The following is a 21,019-nucleotide window of genomic DNA, read 5'->3' on the forward strand; positions in this document are numbered from 1 at the left end:
GGGCCTTTTCATGTAGTTATTGATTGATCCACAATATTTTGAGCACTGTACCCGTCTGCACCATATTGTTTATGTAATATGAATTGCCTGGGACTTCTAATTACAGGACATTGTCTCTACACAGAGTAGCTCTTGGATGCGTTGGTTTGGATTGGATTTTTATTGATTTGTTCTCATAGGTCGGATATATACACTACACCTCCTAGATTCAACCCCCTCAGAACCACAATATGATGTCCCTCTTTGTAAAAGTATGCACAGTTTTATTATTTTTTGTTGTTGTCTGTTGGCCTCAGGAAATCCATAGACTACAAGATGACACAGATAAAGCCAATAAACGTGCCTCTGTGTCAGAGCGGGAGAATCAAAGGCTGGAATCACAAATTAAAGATTTATCCAAACAGGTAAGTAAGAATGATAAGTTGGAGTAGTTAAAGAGTAAATTCTTGTTTAGAGGTTCCATTTCTATAACACCTTATCAAATAAAAATAAATGTAAACTCCCAATCTTGGAGCCTATTGGGGGTTTCGGAAAGTTTATTTAAGTGCCTTTATTAAAAGCAGCATGGTGTTGCAAACCCGGGGTGTTTCAAGTATAACGCTTTTAAAAATAGGGCAAACTTCTCCTATTAGTGTTGCTGAGGAGTAGTTGTCTGTGGTGATGTTTACACTATCATCTTGTGTCTATCCTAAAATCTTGGAGCCATTGGCCCCAATTGCAGTGCTTACCTTGTTCACGCTTCTTGGAATGTGAATGTTGTATCCAACTGTGATGTTCAGTGCTGGACTGTTCTAGTAAAAACAGTGTGACTCCCATGGATATTATCCTTCTTGAATGCTTGTTTGACCAGTTTGCTAAGTTTACCTGTGCAAAGTGATTATGAGATCATGTGACTGGCCACACAGCCATTTATGCTTTAATAGTTTTAGAGCGGTTCTTTCTCTTTCAATATGTGCTTCTTGGTGATTTCTCTTGCCAGTGGTTCACTTCACATCTAACACCATTTCAGATTAGAGTGCTCCTCATGGAGCTGGAAGAAGCCAGGGGTAATCACGTGCTCCGAGATGAGGAAGTCACCTCCACTGACATCAGCAGTTCTTCAGAAGTAATAAGCCAGCATCTGGTAACATATCGAAATATAGAAGAGCTGCAGCAGCAGAACCAGCGCCTTCTGGTGGCTTTGCGGGAGCTGGGAGAGGAGAAAGAAAAGGAGGAACAGGAGACCACATCATCCAAGTAAGGGTTTACCAACCTTTCGTCTACATTGCATAATGGTCCGAATGATCGCTAGGTTTTGCACGTTATGTTAATTCGTTTTATAGTGCTACGGTGCAATTATTAAAAGAATTGCAAAATTGGCACTGTTAGTAGACTTGTTTGAAGAGCCAGATCTTTAGATATTTCCTGAAGGACTTGTGCTCCAGTTGTAATCGAAGAAAATGTCTAAGTAGTTCCAAATTGTGGGTGAGAGTACTGAAAAACTAAGTCTACCCGTACCTTTTTACCTTCATCTAGGTATTGTTAGTAGATTAGATGAAGAGCGAAGCTCCTGAGCAGGAGAGCACTTAGCTAATTTAATGAAGAATTGGGGGCCGTCACCCAAAAGAACTTTGAGCAAGGCAGCAAAATGTAACACTGGTTCTCTGAGTTCTTAGAGTGACATGAGTTCCTTGGCAGTTTGTAGATCAGCGTGGCTATTTGATTCCGGATGATTTGTAGTCTATAGGCCAGAGTTTTAGAGAGGCCAATATATATTAAATTTGCATAATCCAATCTGGATAAGGCTAAGGGCATTATTGTTTTCAAAGCATCCTGTGTGAGAAACATGGCAACTTTCTTGATCTTTGTCAGCATAAAGTTACAAGAAGAAATTGCTTCTCCAATTGGGTGGTTTCATGAATAAGTTGTCATCTGTAACGATTCCTAAATGTTTGGCTTGTTTCTTAGTTTAGGAAATTACTTCTTTCTGTGTGATTGCCAGCCCCCAGTGTTTTTGGGACTGATACTGCTGTTTTTTTTACTTTAATGTACTGGGTCCCTGCTGTCCCTGTGCATGGGCTCTTACTCCCAAAGTACCTGCACAATTGGCTAATACCGGATTGGCTCATTTAACTTTCCTAGAAGTCCCTATTATACCCAGGGCTCCTCACCGGGAAAGAAGGCTCTTGCCATGTTGGTTTAGAGTAGAGATGGGATTGTTTGGCAGCTACCTCCCCAGGGAGTCATGTAAAGTGAGAAGGCTTGCCTCGTGGGAGCTATTGCCTCATTGGCTAATGAGTCCTCCCCTTCCACAAATGTGAAGACTGTTGAAAAGTGGTGCTCAAGACTCTGTCCTCGGATCACTGCTGGACCGAAAGAGGGCAGAAAGATGCAGGGATGTGAAATTCCGATCACCCGACAATCAAGACATATATTGTTTCTGTTCAAAGACAACAAGTTTCATGTTTATTTTGTTCTTAGTACAATTAGGCCCACCCATGTTGTAGTACAAACCCTTTGGCTGCCAGTTCACAGTGCCACATCATGGATCTGTGAAAGAGCACTGTCTATAGTTAAGACTAGTATCCATATGTCCATGCTGTTAAAACTTGTATTTATGGTTCATTCATTTAAAGCGTATATTATTTAGGTGATAGCTGTTATGAAGTGCTATGAACTAGGCTTGGATATTGACAGTGGTTCAAGTATAAAACTGTAATGAGGTGTGCATGTAAGTGCCTTTTTGTTTCCTCATGCTCACCCCCACTTTTTGCCACTGGTGCTGATGTTTTTCGACTGATGTCCACTGAGTCCCTGCTAACGAGGCCCCAGTGCTCTTTCCCTAAAACAAGGTGTGGGACTTGGCCCTTTCCCCAGAAATGTTTCGCTTTTTACTTTTAGGATGTCCCCCATTGTAATAAAAGGGTATAGGGCTTGTGTAGTGGAGATGCCCTGCGTAATGTTAAGGTGCAGGTGTCCTCTTCCCCTAACATGGCTGCCACTGACCCCTGCTACTGCAGCGCGGTATTTGTGGGCGCATTCTAGTAGCCAGGAGCGGTCTGGAACCCTTCAAACAATGTATCAATACTAGCCTGCCAGCCTGCCCATAGCCAGAATGGTGGAACCTCCTAGAACCTCCTGGAACCTTCTGGAACAGGTGAGGTGACACCAACTGCCACTGCCAACTGTCAACTGGCACTATAAAAGGAAAGTGAGGGAAACATTCCTGTCAGACTGAGGAAGCACAGACCTGGGGGAGAACCTACGCATGAGTTTTAGGCAGTGGGGCCTAGACAGGGACCTATGACACTGGTAGTGACAGGGCCTAGGTGCTGCCTACCAAGTGTTGAGGGACCCTGAACTTGCCCCCTGACCTGGCCCGGCGGGAGGGGAACCCCGGGACCACTTGAAGGGAACTGGCTGAGGAGACTTGATTTCAGCCATCAACTCAAACATTCCCCCCTTCAAGGAACCCAGAGACTGCTATTTACAAGGGCGCAGAAATATAAAGCACCAAGAAGAAACCAAATCACCACAGGACTTTTGAGAAATCAACCAGGTATTGGCGCTGTTTCACTCCCCGCGCTCCCTGACGCCACCTGGGATCCCTTTTTCTGGTTTGCCACTGTTGTGTGACCTGTCCTGTGGAACCTGCTGCGTAGCCCTAGCCTCCTGAACTGCTAGCCTAACTGAATTGCCTGAGGTTCAAGCACTGTAACTGCCTGCAGAAGCGCTATATCTGCCTGAATTGCTAACCTGCATCATCTGAACTGCCTAATTTACTTCAGCTTGCTAAACTGGACAGAGCGCTGTGTCCCAGGCGCTATCCCTCCGATCACCTGCTGAAGAGCTGTGCCTCCTTGAAGCGCTTGTGTCCTGCAGACTGTTGGGCCCTGAAGCGCTATTCTCTTAAAGCGCCACGAAGCTCCTGGGCGCTATTCCTGCCTGAAGCGCTTTTGCCCTGATGAGCGCTGACTCTGCCTGAGACGGCTGTTGTGCCTTCAAGCGCTGTAGCCCCCATGTGAAGCGCTGGAATCCCGAGGCGCTGTGCTAATTGTCCCCCTCAAGCGCTCACCTGCCCCGTCTGGTGAAGCGCTGAGATTGGCCCCCAGGCGGCGCCCGGTGCCAGGAGAGGGCCGCCGCCGTGTCTGGAGGAGTGGGCAGGAGAAGACGCCGGATTCAGGCGTGCCCCGAGTCCGTTATCATCACCGCCGCCGCCCAGCCAGAGAGTGGGAAATTCCCGCGGCGGCCCCCGGAGCCTGAGGTAGGCCACCGCGTTTGATTGAAGGCCGCGCTAGGCCTGAAGCCGTCCCTCGCGTCATGTGACGGGGGACGCAACTTTACTGGCCGCGCCTCTACCTATCGCCGCGCAACCATTGGCTGCTGTCGCTACACCCCCGGGTCCCGCCTCCTGATTGGTTCGAGGGCCGTGGAATCCACGGAAGGTCCGGGAACAGCCTTGCGACATCGAGGAGGGCTCCGAGTGAGTCCGATCCCCCCCATCTGCCACTGCAAGCCCCGGGCGGGCCGAAGACCAACAGGGAGCCCCCACCTGCCGGCGACAGCCTAGAGAGGGCCCTGACTGGCCCCACACCGCCGGAGGGCTCCTAGAAGAGCACGAGCCTTCCCCCAACCAATCAAATCTCCGCAGGGGCCTTGGAAAGGCCGAAGAGAGAAGGTAACCCCGGGGAGGAGGGCGGGAGGCCGGAGAAGGCCTACAAGTTCGCCCCTCCCTGGGAGTAAGTTGAAGTTGGGCCCTGCTGGCCCTGTGAGACTGAGAAAGCTGTTGTTGGGCCCAGTTGGCCCCAATTATTCAAAGAAGGCCCCCTTCTGACAGGGGCAGTAGCCCTTATTGACTGGGTAGGAATCCCCAAATTCCTAATTAGTGACTGGTCTGAGGAGGAAGTAGTCCCTAGCTGTGGGATTATTTTAGCCAGATTGCTTCTTAGCTGGGGCTGAGTTTCACCGGGGGAAATCCCCTGCGGATTCAATGTTTTATCCATGTCTAGAGAGATGTTGATGCATTGCCTACCAGTGTAAAATGAAATGCTGATTAGGAAGAAATGAAAGGCCATGCCTTTATTGTATGTGTTGCACTGGTGAATTGCTCCCTTTACTCTAACCCAATGGGATGTTTACCTAAGGGGATGCCTATTCTTGCTCAGGATATGTTGTGCCTTTTTATGGGGTACTTACCTGATAGAATGTTTAACAACTAAAATGGAAATGTTTAGTCAAGTTAATGACCGGTTTATTCCTGATTAAGGAAATGGTTACTTTTGCTAATTGAATGTTCTAACCTTTATTGAAACAAGTCATTGCTATTGAGAATATGAATAGCTCTACATGAAATGTTGTTCTTACCTGCAAACAGGATAATTCCTAATGAAAGGTCCCTTCTAGATCAAGGGGATGTTTACCCTGGTATTGGACTGTTTTAGAGGTCCCAAGGCCCACAGTTTATAGGCCTCAATTCATAAAAGGATAACCCCTGATTAGGGGCTTTAATAGAATGCCTACAGTACCAAGATGAAGAGTATTCGCGAGGGCTAGGCCAAACCCAGGGATTATCTATATTTCGCCTAGTGTCCTGCTCAGCCTAGGCCTTATGAAAGGTTTACCTGTTAGTAAGTGTTTACTCCTGCTCAGAAAAGTGGTTACTAGCATAATGAGATGCTCACCCTTGCTGGGTGCCTTGTTTTAGAATGCTTAAGGAGATGGTTAATCCTGTACAAGGGGTTGTTTAACCTTAATGACATGTTTTCTCCCCTTTAGTGCCGCATTTACGGGAAGCCTACGGTTATTTATTTACATGTTCTTTGCTGTGGAATGCTCACTCTTGTTTGGTGAGAAGTGGGTAATATGCCTACAGAACTAGTATGATGCAATGTCATTTGGTTGCTTTTGTAATGTATTTCTTACAGGTGCTGATAAGAAGCAAAGCTAAGGTCAGGCCTGTGGTTATCTATATTTAATATCATCAAATATTCAATATTTATCTGATATTTAATATTTATTCATCTGATTATTTATTACAAAATGTTGAAACCTATGTATTCTGAAGGAGAACTGAGATATTGATACTGCAATTCTTGATTTCCCTGAATCTGCTCTTCATAAAAGTTATCTAATTTTTATACAAACTAACTGGAGTGGCGTCACTCATTGCGTGCCCATTTTCACTGTCTCAGTGGTTGCATGTGCTGTATGGTCGCTTTACACATAAGCTTTCGGATGCCTACCTGCTCGTGCCATGCTACCCTCGGGGAGCTGGTGACCCCAGTTCCAACACAAGGTAAAATGGTCTAATTGTAACTCAATTGGCACACACTTTGACACAGCTGTAACTCCCTAGTAAGTGGTACCCATGGTATCTAGGGCATGGGTACCAAAGAGGGTCTCTAAGGAACGCCCATACAAATTGCATGTAGCCTGCCATGGCAGACTTTCATTGTACAAACCATGAGTGAAAATGCAACATGGCGTGCTCACTGTGGGCCGTACCAAAGTCACATCCTGCATTGTAGGCAAGTCACCCCTACAGCAGGCCTTGTACCCCAAGGCAGGGAGAATTACATTACATGTGAGGGCATATCTGCACGAGCAGATATGCCTCTATGCTGTCTAGTCCAATTACTAGATAGTACAAGTGAATAGAGATAGCTATCATAAGTAATGTACAGGGCACAGGTCGTTACCAATTTCCCAGCTACATGATAGCTTTACTGAAACTTATGGTGTTTGCTATCAAACACCTTGTCTTAATTCATCTTTACTGATGTAAATACAAGATTTATTATGACTTTCAACCAGAGGTCACCTTAGAGGTGCCCCCTAAAAGCCTACAAGTCCTCTAGTGTGCTGGCTGAGTGGTATAGAGCTGCCTGCCACCAAAGACTAGTTTTTGACCCCCTGGAGGTGAGCGACACATCTCTCTGAGGCCCAAAAAAATGCCTGCTCCGGGACATACTTACCTCCTCCAGCAGGATCGGTAGCGATTTAGCATACCAAGGCCAGAGGCTGCAAAGCCACTGCCGCCTCGTAAATATGACCCTGGTACCCCCAGACTTGGGAGATACCACCCCCTGAGGACCATTGGGTGGTGTGGTATCTTAAACAGTGTTTATTAGGATGGAAACCCTGTATGTGGTATTGTGAAGCGGAGTCACCCTGCTCTTGTATGTTCGGGGACAAACATGTATTTTCCTGACTATTCCCTTCCCTAATGATCGTTAACCTAAAACTTAATTGTGCGTAGTTTACGGAGGCCATCTTGAGACGGAACTACATTTTGGATTGTTTTTTCCTGCTCCTTTGTTCTGTCATTTGGTTTGTTTTCTAACCCCAAAACTCTCTGGAAATTGAGTGAGCTGATTTCAAGGCAGAATATTAAACTGAAAACACTAGTCTCCGTTTTCGTGCAACCTTTTTAAATAACATTTTCATAATGTTTCATAATCTTTTGCTTTGAAAATGTGCTAGTTGTATAGTAATAATGAATGTTGGCTAATGTACAAAAACATTAGGGCGAGTGGTGTACATTGAACTTTTGTACTCTAGAAATTGGTATTGTGATCTATGGAAATGGGTAAGTTGGTTGACATTGGATAGTGGGTTATTAGAGGTTAGTACTTTGTATTGGGAGGAAGTTGGGCCCCATGTCTGCGATAAAGTGAACTTGAGGGTCACATACCTGTGGGTATGAGAGCTTTGGCATTAAGAGGGTTAAAGTCATGGTAGGGCATGGTGATTGAGGATATGCAGAGAAGGCAAGGGACACTCCAAGATGGTGGTGGAAGAAAATTGTGTGTATTGGCTGGTTCGGTCATGGATTAAAACATGTAGATAGGGAATAATTGTTAAATATGGTATGAAGCAGTAGGGTTAATGGTGCTTCTTGATGGTTCTACATATCCATACATAGTTTCATGTTTTTCTTTTTAGAGTTACTGAGCTTCAGACTGAACTTGAAAAAGCCCTAAGTGAATTGCAGCAGCTCCGTGATGCCCGAAGTCATCAAATGCAGCTTGTGGAGTCTATTGTCCGCCAGCGTGATATGTACCGTATCTTGTTAGCGCAGACCACAGGCCTTCCTATTCCAACTCAAGGTGAGTCATCCATCTTGTTTAGCATTTGTGTGGAATACGGGCTAAGACCAATGCAGATCTGATGATATTGCATGTCTGTTTGTGTGCATTCTTGGGTGGCTTTTGTGTGTCTGGATCTACTCTTGAGTTGTGACCTGAAGGACTGCTCCAGTAGAACAGTGTCGCGCCCTCTTCAGTCCAACAGCAATTGTCTGTAAAAACTCCTGTAACCTCCCAAGAATGCCCCTTCATATCCTCTTCAACTCTACTGCACACACACACTCATTCCAACATCATTCCACAACCACTCCTGCGGTCCATGCCGTTCCCAGCCTTGCCTTCCCTGCTCCTCCATTCCACTGCCCCTTGATTATTTTAGGGGAGATTATAATCCTTATACCTATAAAAGTATTTCACAGTTTGCAAACAATACCTTGTAATAATGAATCCGTTGAGTGGATGGGTGGGTCCCTCAACTGCGAGTGCTGAAGTACTCTAGCAGTCCATGAACTGTACTGGTACTGGGTGCTGCAGATGGAGAGAAATGGCATACAGCTTGCCTTTACCCAAACACACACACCATATTTTTCAGTGGTCAATAGTAAAGATGTAAACCATGCAAAACAAATACCATCTGGTTCCCTGTACATTGAGAAGTGGGTAAACGACTGCAGTATTCCATGCTCATGACGAGCTGAGCTCGTCATGACCACACCCATTTTCATTGCTGTCCAGCACAGCAGGGGAAACTATCAAGCAGCGATGTGGTTAAGAGATTGGAAGTGTAAAGATTATGGTATAGCTCGACTGATGGCCACAACCTTTGAACAGAGCCCCTGGGCTTGGATTTTGGTAATGGCATCGAGCCATAAACAATGATTGAAGCAGCAATTGCAACCTGGATAAAGCAGTCCACCCCAATCCCAAATATCTCAATTTTATGGTATCTTGGCGAGGAGTTGGAGTACCCAGTGCGAGATGTGTGTTCTCATCTGCCCAGAGAAACCAACATGAGCCAGGCACCATTTTATTTTTGTACAAACATGACACCTACTCTTCTTCCCAAAGAGGTCTGGAAAGAGCTTGCAGAGCACCACTCCTATGGACACCAGAGCTCTTTTGGGTCAATAAGATGACGTAGTTTCCTCTTGCGTTACCAGGTACTTGAGAAGAGCAAAGCTTTTGTGCGATTAGAGTCACTAACTTTGGCAAAATAAGAGGTGGTATGGAGGCCTGGCCTACTGGCCAACACTAGCAAGTTAATCTTTGACATTCTGTTGCTCCTTCTCTTTACTGCTGGTCATCGCAGCATGGGGTCTGCTAATGACTGAACTTCTCTGTTTTGCACAGTATGGGTGTATGTGAGCCGTAGGTGCTATAGTGGGAACAAGGAAGTTGTTCAACCTTACTAAAATGTCAGTTATTGTTTAAAAGGTCTTGTTCTGCTCTTCACGATTTATAAATGTTCAAAAATCTCATTGCTCGAACTTTAAGTGCATCACAACTTGACCCGCGCTCAGGCATTTTGTACCATCTCATTTGGTGCTGCACCACTTATTCAATTCTTTTCCTGCCACAATCTGCAAAATACACACCCACCATAAAATCCTATTGCACGCATTCACAACTATCCTCTTACTGCCAACGTACCTTTCTGAGATGGAAAAGAAAACCTTGGTCACTACTTGTCAATATAGAACTTCATTATTGCTTGTGTAAATATCACACTGATGCTTGATATATTTTACTTCCAAAAACATCATACTGCACAAGACTGTTGTTGCTAACCTTTAAATACCTATATTTTTCTTTCAGAGGAAATTACTCTGTTGTCCACTCCAAAACGTTCTCCGGGTGGAGCCAAGGTTACATCGACTCCAACACCTGTGCCGGTGGTAGAGTCCACTGGTGCAGCAGAAGCTAGGGCTGCACTTAAACAGGTATGTGGCTTGTAGTTAGTTAAGTACTCTCTGCTTCTTGCTTGACGTGAGCCTGATCACCCTTTTTTCTGTATTATTTCAACTTCCCTGTAAAACCTCAAGCTACGTGAAGTCTTTGACAGTTATAAAAAGGAAAAAGCAGAGAATGACAAAATGCAAAATGAGCAGCACGAAAAGTTGCAGGAACAAGTCACAGAATTGCGATCACAGAACACCAAAATATCCACCCAACTTGAATTTGCTTCAAAACGGTAATCACTCATTCTCATTTTTGTTTCTTCAATATGTTTGCTCCTAAGATGCTATATTAAGATAAAGTAAAAATACAACTGCAATGGATGTGGTTGAGAGGATGAGTGAAACTTTTACAGGCTATGAAACACTTGCAGTAAAGTTAAGGAAATCCTGGGAGTAGTGAATTCAGGATCAATAAAGTTGCCTTAAGTGTTAAGTGTTACTTGGGAGAAATACAAACAAGGAAAGAAGGGTTTGTTTTAACATGTTGAAAAGGAAATAATAACTTTGACTTCAAGCAATACAAATTGAGCCACTAGCCTGCAATTCCTGAGTTTCCATCACAATAATCCATATTTGTAAACAGTTTGGCTCTTTTAAAAATATTTTGCCCACAATATTTCATTCAGTTGACTTTTCACTCTCTTGTATTGACCAAATCCCATTCTTAGATATGTTTGCTCTCTGGAGGGACCTGCTTTAATCTGTGAATTGGACCTGCTGCTTGGCGAAATATTAGTTGGAAGAAGTGGGCACTTTGTGATGTACTTTAATCTTAAATTGTTAACAGTAAAGGTTTGGGTGACGCTGCTCTTTTCTGTCCATACGTTTTGATTTTTTTTTTTTAGGAACAGATTTTATTTGGCAAATAAAGCGCAGAGCACTGTAACCCAGCAACTCATGCATGTAGAATGTACGTTGAATAGACTGACAGTTTCAATAGCGAAATAGGACAACTTAAGAGAAATACAGTTGCAATATTAACAAAAAATTAAAATAAAACAAAAACCCCAGAACCCACCCCCCTTCGCACTCACACCTACCCCAGATCAGCACCACAAGAGAACAGTCTTGTCTATCCAGACATGATGCATCAGTATCCAAGGGCCGATATTGCATGTTGACTAGAATTGGAGGGAAGCCAAGTCAGGCTGACTTGGCTACTGAAACATGTTCCAGCTCTAGGCCTCAGTACTCCACCTATCGCCTCCAAATTTTATAATGTTTAAGCGGGCACCCCCTGGCCACAAAGATGGGGATCTCCAGCCCCATACAGAAATCCATGCCATTTTTCCACGCAGATACCGAGGGCGCCCGCTGAGCCTTCTATGCTCTGGGGATATCCCTTTTGGCCAAAGTGAACCCTAATACCACAAGATGGTGTTTTGTATAGGTTACCGCCTATATCGTCCATAACATGTAGCAGGACCAGCTTTGGGGATCTGGGGAGGTCCCAGCACAGTACCTCGGAGAAGCACGACAGAACCCCCGCCAAAATCTTTCTAATACGGAGCAGTGCAAGACAGTATGGAGCAAAGTACCCTTCTCATTTTCACATCGAAGACACACCGGGGAGGCCAACAATCCTGCCCTCCGGAGCCTGACGCTATTGAAATAGATTCAGTGGAGATACATAAACCTGGATAAGGAGAAGGCTTACGGCTATGGTTGACCCCACGGGGAGGCCAGTGCCTCCACCCAGTCCTTCTCCTCCAGCGGGCCTATGTCTCCATACCTAACCTCCCTAAGGTGCCGCAGTATGGGGGAGTTATGTGTGACCAGGGACTGATAAATCTTGGAGATCTTTGTGGTCATGGAGATCCCCCATAAATACCTTTGCCTCTATGGGACTAAACCCAGCCAGGGACCCCAACCCCTCTTTGTCATACGTTTGATTTTGATGAGACAAAGGAATATCGTGGAGCAAATCAAGAAACGCCTTAATTTTTACAAAAACAAAGCACCCGTTAAAAACCTATTGAATATAGATTGTTGACACAGACTGGAAATGTTTACTTCTAATGGAAGCAGATATGGAGTATCTAAACACACTAGGTGCCACAAGAGTTATTTGCTCTCCTGTGCCCCTGCACAATTCATTCCGGTTTTCCTTCCAGTATTTAACAGTGATTGAGCAGCACCACTATGCAAAAAAAGTGATCTGCTGGCCACAGCCTGTCATTCACCACTCTTGTCTCATTCAACCAAATGTTCCCATTTTAACCTTTGTGTATTATACACTTTGGAGGGTTTTCATGTTCTAGCAATCTAAAGTTTTTTTTAATAACAGATTTTATTGTTAAATACACAAGATATGCAGAGCCCTGCCATCCAGAGTCTACTGCCACAATCAATGTATCAGACTCATCGTCAACAGTGTGTAAAAGGAGCAATACCACCGCCCCAAATAGAAATAGCAGAAATAAAAGGATATGCAACCCCCCCCTTGCGCAGCCGCTGCCCCACTAGCACTTTAGACCAGAATAGATCACTAGCCATATACACCACACACCAATAGTGACATTGCACAGTCCAGCGCATCAGGGAGTTGGAAGGGTGGCCTCTTCAGGTGGCGGGTCCAGGAACAGACCCCGATAGTCCGCCCACCTCTTCCATATCTTGTAATGTTTACGAGGACATCCCCTGGCAACAAATACAGGCTGCTCCATACCCATACTAAAGTCCAGGCCATTCTTCCAGGCGGCAAGTGACTGGGCCCGGGCGCCTTCCATGCCCTCGCTATGTCGCGCTTCGCCAGCGTAAGACCCAGTAGCAGCAGGTGTCGCTTATAGCGGTTGCCCCCCCACCCCAGCCATAATATGCAGTAGCGCCAACCTTGGGTCTCTCTGGATCTCCCAGGCCAAAACCTCTGCCAAGCAACGGTGTACCCCCTCCCAAAACCATCGCAGCGCCGGACATTCCCAGACAGTGTGCAGCAGTGTACCCTCCTCTGAGCCGCATCTAAGGCAGTCAGGCGACGCAATCATACCCGCCTTCCATAAGCGCTGTAGAGTATAATATGTGCGGTGTAGGTACCGGAATTGAATCCAGCGTAGATGAGTTCTATCAAGGACCTAGCCTACCTGTGCCCTCTTATATTGAGCTCGGTTATGGCACACCCCGGAGCTCTCAAGGTATGCCGATGGTCTAAGAGAGGTTATGAACCTTCAAGGAGCCCATAAAATTAGCTGGATAACTAATATAAAGAAGCTCTTACTGGTAACGGGCCTTACACCTGGTTGGGAGCCTGGGGTATCACTATCTAAGGCCGAAACTAAGCAAGCCTATTGGGCATTGGTTGATGATCGCGAGCAGAGGGACCCAAACCTAGGCAGGCTGACTGAGGAATTCCGACAGCACAAGCCAAACCCTCGCCTGGAGCCCTATTTAGATTTTATTAAGAAACCCAGAGATAGATCCCTTTTTATCCAGTTTAGGATGGGCACACTTCCCCTTCGCGATCGTACTTGTAAGTGGAAGCCACCGCATCCAACTTCTCCTGATTGCCCAACCTGTGAAGGTGTCATTGAAAACATTGCTCACGTCTTCTTTGTATGCCCAGCCTATATAAAACCTAGACAGAAATGGCTCAAACCTGTGTGCCTGTTGCTTGGAACCAGGGACCACTCCGTTGCACTTAGAATACTTAAGGCTGATGTTAGTACAACCTTAGTGTGTGGGGTGGCCACATTTCTTAGTTGGGCTTGGCTGATTAGGCTGAAGGCTATTTGATGATTTAAGTTCAAGCTGAATTTCTTTTTATATACTTACATATTCACAAAGCTGTCAAAGTTTAATATACTTTTAATTATTTATTGTAATGTAAAAGGTTTTTATAAGCAATTCCTTTTAAATGTACTGTTAATGAATTGTGTTTTTAAATTCTAAATGTGCTTTTATGATATCACATATATCGAAATAAAGCTTTGATGATGAGATTAATATTTTAAAGTTTAAAAACTCCACACTTCTATGTTAACCTATGGAAGGAAAGCGAGTTATCTGCATTTAGGTAAGTACTCGACTGGCAGAGTTAAGGTTCTGGGCATAGACTCATGGGTCTCCCAGGGTCGGAGAGGTACAATTGTTACACCCTCAACGGCACTGGGGCAGCCGGGTGCAGAGAGAGTTGGTTGGTGGCTGCAAGCAAGCCGGCCACGTGGCTGTTGGAGCTGAGCTCCTGGTCACTTATTCAGGACAAGTGGGAAAGTAGAGTAGGGTAGTAGTTGCACTTCCAGGGGCACTCGGGCACCTGGGTGCGGGTGCTTTTGAGCCGTTAGGCGCTCGATGTTATCCAATGGGAAAGTGAACAAAGGCTTCAGGCTCTGGGACGTAGATTCTTCAGGTGCGACCACCACTTCGAGAGGTAAGTTGGGATCTTGGAGAAGAGGTAGGTACCCCAAAGGAGGGCACAGGGGGCCGTAGGGCGCCGGGTGCAGTGGTGTCTTTTGGCGTCGGGAAATCTTACCCTCAGCTGGTCGTGGTTGGAGGGGTCCCTGGTTCTGAGGCTGCAGGCGTTGTCTGGGTCGTCGGAGGGTCTTTGGGCACTGGACTTCGGGTCCCAGTCACCGGGCGGACGTCATCTTGGTCTTGGATCACTCCGGCACAGGCCGGGCTTGGCGGGTGCAGAGTGGGCTTGATTTGTGGTTCCTGGCTGGCACCTGGGGTATTGCTGTTGGAGCAGAACTACTTCTCGTGGTGGGAGTCCCAGTCTTGTGGAAGGTTCAAGGTAGGCAGGTCCTCCGGGGTTGTCGAGGTTGCTGTCTGCTGGAGACGCCGAAGTTTCTCAGGAGTAGGTTCAAGGATCAACAGGCCTGTAGGGTTCTGGGACCAAGTCAGTGGGCGTCATCCTTTTGTTAGCAGCTGCACTACAGGTCTTCTTGGTCTTGGTCTTCTTGTTGTTGTAATCGGGATCTGAGGAAGGATAGTTCAGGGATCCCCTGAATACTAATTTTAGGGGCGTTACAGGTAGGGCAAGGGCAGGGACGAATGGGTCCTTGTCCTGTGGTGGGTCCACCCCCTAGCCTACTCCTCTCCTCTGGGAGGTGGGCATGAGCCTAACTGTGATTGGGCAGGGCTCCCCATCTTCAAGATAGTCGGAGTTTGGGGTCATGCTTCACCTCGCCTCTCCCACCTGAGGGGTGGAGTTGGCACAGGCTGGCACACCCCCTTTACTGACGTAGGGTTTCCCGCCAGTTTTCCCGCCAGAGTGGGGGTCTGAACTGGTTGGGGCCAGTTGCTGAGTACAGCAAATGGTCTGGAGAGGCTCACAAAGGCGGAATGCTTTTGAAGCTTCCCCTGCCCATCCTCGGGAAGGAGGCTTGGCACCTCGTCCCTGGATGTGCATTGTTGCAGGCCCAGGAGAGCGAGGGCTCTCTACCCAGGGGTCCAGCAACATGTCTGCTGTGTAGCAGCCTAGGCAGCCCCTCAGACAAGACGTGGATTGCAGGTTAGGTTTCTCTAAGATGCCCTCTGGTGCATTTTACATTAAATCCCACACTGGCATCAGTGCGGGTTTAATGTGCTGAGAAGTTTGGTACCATACTGGTCAGCCTTCATTGTAGCCATTATGGTGCTGTGGAGTTCGTAATGACAACCTCCCGGCACCATATACTCTTAATGGCATCACTGCACTTACAGTGCCCAGAAATGGCCCTGGGTACTGTAGGGGCACAGAGCTCATGCACCTGTGCCCACACCACTGGCATAGGGCACCCAGCTAGAGGGGTGGCTGATGTATGCCAGGGCAGTGGGTTTTGTGGGCAGGGATGTGTGCCATGTCGACTCTTTGTTTAGTTCTGTACTTAGACACTCAGCCTGCAAAGGCAGTGTGTGGGTGTCAGGGTACAGGGCCCCTAAGTGTGGCACAATGAGTGCTGCAGCCCTCACCATGCCCTGGGTACCTAGGGTACCATTTACTAGGGGCTGACAGGTGGCCAGAGATGCCAATTGGGTTTTAGTTTCAACACAGTTTTAGGGAAGGAACACAGGCCCCTTGGGCACCTGGTTGGCAGGAGCCCGGGGCACACTCAGTCAAAGCACATCAGCAGTTCAGCAAAAAGTGGGGGCATACCAATGCAAGAAAGATGGCACTTTCTCACAGATTTCAAAAGCTTTATGACCTCTGTTGGAAAGAACATTTTTATATGATCAGCTCACCCAAGATTTTGGACAGGCTATTGCTGGTTTTTTGACTCTAGTACACTGGGCCCAGAAGTCCAGTGTCTAAAACCTGATAGACTTGGTTAATGTCTGGAAAAAAGAGCCCATTTTTGGCATGGTCACCACCACTTTTTGTGTGGTATTCAGAACATGTTTTAAAAAACAGCACTGGCTTCCTGCTGACTAGGTCCTCATTGCCAGATCGGTTTTCCTGAAACTGTACAATTGTTCCCCCAATTGGCAATACCTTTAGTGCTCCTATAAGCCCCTAGTAGGGGCACCCCGAAGTCAAGGACACTAAAGAGGGTCCCTAAGGGCAGTAGCTTGCATTATGCCACCGTTTGGGGCACCTCACCTACCGTGTACAGACTGCCATACCTGCCGACACTGCATTCAATATGTTTGAGTCACCCCTATAGCAGGCCTTACAACCCTAAGGCATGGTGCACTATACTACCTGGTGCACATATCTGCTTGAAGATATGCCCCTGTGCTGGGCCGTTTAATTACTGACAGTGCAAGTGACCGGGTAAACCGTTTGAACACATGTGCTGGACACTGGTGTAAAACGAGTTCCCCGCTACATGAAGGCTTGGGTTTATTAATACATACACCCAGATGGCATCTTTAGCCTTTTCGATGCGTCGGACGGCCCCCGGCCGTCCGTCGTCACGGCGGGCGTGTGCGTCAAACGACCAGAGGCCGTCCGATCTGCGCATGCGTTTGATTCGGCCCCCCCACTCCCAAGGATGAGATCTACGCTCCCAGGAGGTGTCTGGAACAAAGCCTCCACCAGTAGAGTATGTTTTACACCTTCTGCATTAGGATGACCAGTAAATTAGCATTCCAAGGCAGGGCGCTTCAAGGAGCCCGCTGTCTTTGGTATGCTTATCTGGCTCTTCCCTCAGAGCTGATGCCCTCCCAACCCCATCTCCCCTGAGGTGGGCTACCTGATGTGAACACAAAACTTAAATATCTGCCACCTTTGTAGTGGCAGAATTAGGAACTCTTGGACAGTGATATGACCCCTTCCCACAGGAAGTGGTCCTATGGGGTCACAGTACATCACTACTACCCTAAACTCCCCTAAATCTAGTATTTCGGGCAGCAACTGACTCAAGGAAATCAGAACCTGCCGACCTTAAAGAAGAAAACTGACACTGAAGAGACTAAAAAGCAAGAATAGACCAGCAACTGACTTGGCGCCAACCTGTCTGCTGTCCTCAACAGTTGCAACAAAGATGAATTGTCCTGCAGCTGCCTGTACCTCCAAAAGCCTGGAAGGTATGGCAGCCTTCTCCCAGGGACTCCCGTAGAGTAGCAGAGCTGCTCCCCTGCATCCTGGAGGCACCCCAGAAGAGCTGTGAGGACTCCGGACCGCAAAAAAACGGACACCGCAAAGCATCACTGCACCCATGCCCTCTAGCCAGAGATGAAGCAGGAATATGATGCCTGCTTGGTCCCGAGACCCTCCAGATCCGGAGTCCACCTTGGGGTAACCAGCTGTGGACTTCCTGATGCTCCCTCTACCGTGAGTGTCTCCGGTGACAGAAACCTGACTCCTCAGGACACCTCTGAGAAGTGGACCAAATGTGTCCTTAGTCACAGAGCATTGTGAGACTTAAACCCCCTTGTTGGTTCAGCCAGAGTGGCCCTCAAGTCCTAGCCTGCAGCCTCTTTTTGATCGGACCGATCTCCATTGACTTTACCCGGGAACCCAGTGCTGTATATTGCACCCAGATGCCCCAGTGCTGCCCGAGGTGACCTGTTGGTGCAGCCTTGACCCTGCCCCATACTCACCTTAAGTTCAGAAGAATGTTCCTATAATTTGCTGTAAAGTACCTGTATGAAGTAGATTTGCCTTTCCTCCTAAGGAGAACGTTACCACTTCAATAATTACACCAAGTGTCGACTTTTAATTTTTTTTAAATATTTCTAACTCAAAACATACTTATTTGATTCGTGATGATTTTGGTGCCTAAATGTATATAAAGATATGGATTATTTTTATAAATTAGTGTATATCGTTAGTTGTGTGCATCACTTATTTACTGTGTATGCAGCAGATGTCTAAGTCTCCGCTCTGTTAAGACTAAGGCTGCTTGATCACACTACCCCTTATAAATGGACATGGGCTTGCTCTAGCAATCCCAAGGTGCTCTTTTAAGGGACCCTGGACTCTTTGCACCGTATACCTCTTTGGTATACTATAGTGGAGTGGTGTGGCTCACTGGTTAGAGGCGGCAGACCCGGAAGCAGAGAACAGCCCGGGACCAGGGTTCAATTCCCGACGCGTCCGGGTCGTGGACCAGGGTCAGCGGACTCGATAATTCTCGCCTCGGTGCCTACTCTAACCAGGGATCACACTCGGCAACTCTGGGCATTAGCTTGCCTCATCTCTACAAAGGCCCCCCACATTCACCGGGGATGCCTGGTTTCAACTTGGAGATACCCAGTAGGGACCATCTCACAGGGATAGCCAGGACGGGTTCCTCAGCGGTCTACAGCGCCACGACGCCTCAAAGCAGCAGTGCGCTTTACAAGACACATACATTTACATTTACATATAAAGAGCCACCTTCCTTGAACTTCCCCATAAGGTCCTATTCTATATGGTACAAGAGGTTCCCTGGCCTACCAAGGTACTGTCACTAGTGGACTGCAGCAGTTAATTGTGCCACCACTACAGTGACAAAGGTAAAAACGTGACTCTGCCTGCCACTGCAGCCTAGTGTGGCAGCATCAAAACTGCCAACTCATCCTGGAAAAAGAAACCCTTTTGCCAGGTCAAAAGCTTCCTTTTTTATTAATACTAGTAAGCTACCCCTAGGGAAGGTCTCAGTATCCCACTAGGCAGGGTTTTTAATATTAAAAAGGACATGTTTCGGTAGTCGCCCTGACTAATATAGCGTTTCACAATCTACCCTGCTAAGTGCTAACTTCCGTTTGGGACCACCAAAGATATTACTCCAGGATATCAAAGTAATCGTTACATTAAAACGGATTCCTTACTGTGATCCGATTTAGGGCTCTTTATAGAACGATGACTTGAGATAGTCACCACTTTGTTGCCCCCAATCCTCCGGTAGCCTTTCTAGTTGCAGCAGTTGACACTTGAAAGATGTTGTACCCCCCTCAACCCCTCGCTAGGAAGTCTGATGCACTCCCAGATGCAATAAACAAAGAATTGCTGGTAGGAGGAGGTGTGACTAACGTGTGCTGGCCACCGATTGCCCAGCTTCTAAGGGGCTATCACCTACCTGTTCCTTTATGTAGGCAGACATGCCAGCATCTCCTCCAGAGGGTGGTAAAAACGTTGCAGAACCAGTTTTCCAGGGGGGAGTACCTCATACTGGGTACACCCCAGGAGTATGACCCGGGTTCCTCACAGGGAAAGGCTTGTACAATTTTGGATTTGGGTAGAGAAGAGTATCCTGGGGTTGTTTGGTGGCCAAAGGGATGTAAAGTGGGAAGAGTTACCTCACAGGAACTATTGCTTGATTAGGTAGTGACTCCTCCCTGGTCACAAGTTAGACTACTGGACTGAAAATAAAGCATAGAAAGACTGCCCAGTTGCTCTCTCGATCTGAAAGAGACACGTTGGTATTAGATTCCTTACCTTAGAATATCCCCAGGCGTCCGACTGGATCCGAAAATTTTTGCGTAGCAGTACCCTTGCGCGTCGGTAGGCGGCGTCTGCGGCTCCGCGTCCGTCGTCGGCGTCGTGGACGCCGTGATGACGTCGTCGGAGTACTTGGACGCCGCCTCCGCGTGCTGACGTCAGTTCTTCTTCTTTTTTCCGCGCCAGCAAGCGCGGATCTGGAAAAAGCAGTAACCCTAGTCAATTTTTGACTAACTTTTTGATCGTTTTTTGATCATTTCTCGAAGTCTTTCGACTCCGATTGGTGCTGTAGGGATGCCCGCCTTTAAGCACTGCGAGGATTGCGACCGCATGATGTCGGTCACGGATCCTCACCACCTGTGTTTAACTTGTCTAGGCGTCGATCACGACGACCAGACCTGCTCCGACTGCCGGGCCCTCTCTTCGAAAGCTAGGCGGGAGCAGTCCCGCAGGCGACTCGAACTCCGGCAGTCGGTCCCGCGCCGCGAGAGGTCTCGGTCCCACAGGAGGTCGAGGGACAGGTCGCGGGCTCGGAGCCACCACAGCTCCGAGAGAGAGTAGGCCGCACTCCTCCGGGTCGAAGTCGTCGTCGGGTAAGAAGTCCAAGAGGCGTCATTGCTCTGCGGACTCCCCCCCGACGCTCGCGCGATGCGGTCGGGGGGGGGGGGGGGGGGGGGGGGGGGGGGGGGGTTCGGGTGACACCGCCCACACGGCTCCGTCGGAGTCGAGGGCGCCGCGTTCAGCCCCACACCCTCCGGTCCCTGGGCTCAACGCGACGCCGGAGAAGATCGAGCGCTTCCTCATGGCCATGAGGAAACTCTCTCCTCCGACGGGCTCCGTGGCGCCTTCGGGCCCAGCGGACCCGTCTGGGGCCTCTAGCAGGTCGGGTTTCGGCCCCGATGCCGTCTGGTGCTTCGGCCCCGGCGCCGCCGACGCCTTCGGGCCCGGCACCGCAGGTTCCCGCTATCCCGTCGCTGCCGGTGCCTTCGGGCCCGGATACGCAGGGTACAGCGGCCCCGGCGCCGCCGGCTCCTTCGTGCCCGGTGCCGCGGGACGCCGCTAGACCTTCTTCGGGATCTGGATTGTCGCCGGTGGACCTTACGACCTCCCCGGCGTCGGACAGTCAGGTGTCGCCTCCGGCGCCATCCTTGGGCGTCGCCGTCCCCGATGCCCCCTTCATTCCTGTTCCGACGTCGGGACGGCCCTGATGGGCA

General features: G+C 47.9%; 1 protein-coding gene across 4 annotated transcripts in view; it reads left to right on the forward strand.

Moving 5' to 3' along the window:
* The window catches only part of TPR (translocated promoter region, nuclear basket protein), a 728,231-nt gene that overhangs the window by 130,271 nt on the left and 576,941 nt on the right, over window positions 1-21,019 (forward strand). For all 4 annotated transcript variants that reach the window (XM_078642622.1, XM_078642637.1, XM_078642629.1 and 1 more), the window contains exons 13-17: window positions 297-404; window positions 1,010-1,236; window positions 7,924-8,087; window positions 9,882-10,006; window positions 10,109-10,257. In XM_078642622.1, the coding sequence (XP_078498748.1) occupies window positions 297-404; window positions 1,010-1,236; window positions 7,924-8,087; window positions 9,882-10,006; window positions 10,109-10,257 (773 nt within the window). The remainder of the gene's footprint in view (window positions 1-296; window positions 405-1,009; window positions 1,237-7,923; window positions 8,088-9,881; window positions 10,007-10,108; window positions 10,258-21,019) is intronic.

Source organism: Lissotriton helveticus, chromosome 1_1 (genome assembly GCF_964261635.1).
Source record: "Lissotriton helveticus chromosome 1_1, aLisHel1.1, whole genome shotgun sequence".
NCBI classification, from domain to species: domain Eukaryota; kingdom Metazoa; phylum Chordata; class Amphibia; order Caudata; family Salamandridae; genus Lissotriton; species Lissotriton helveticus.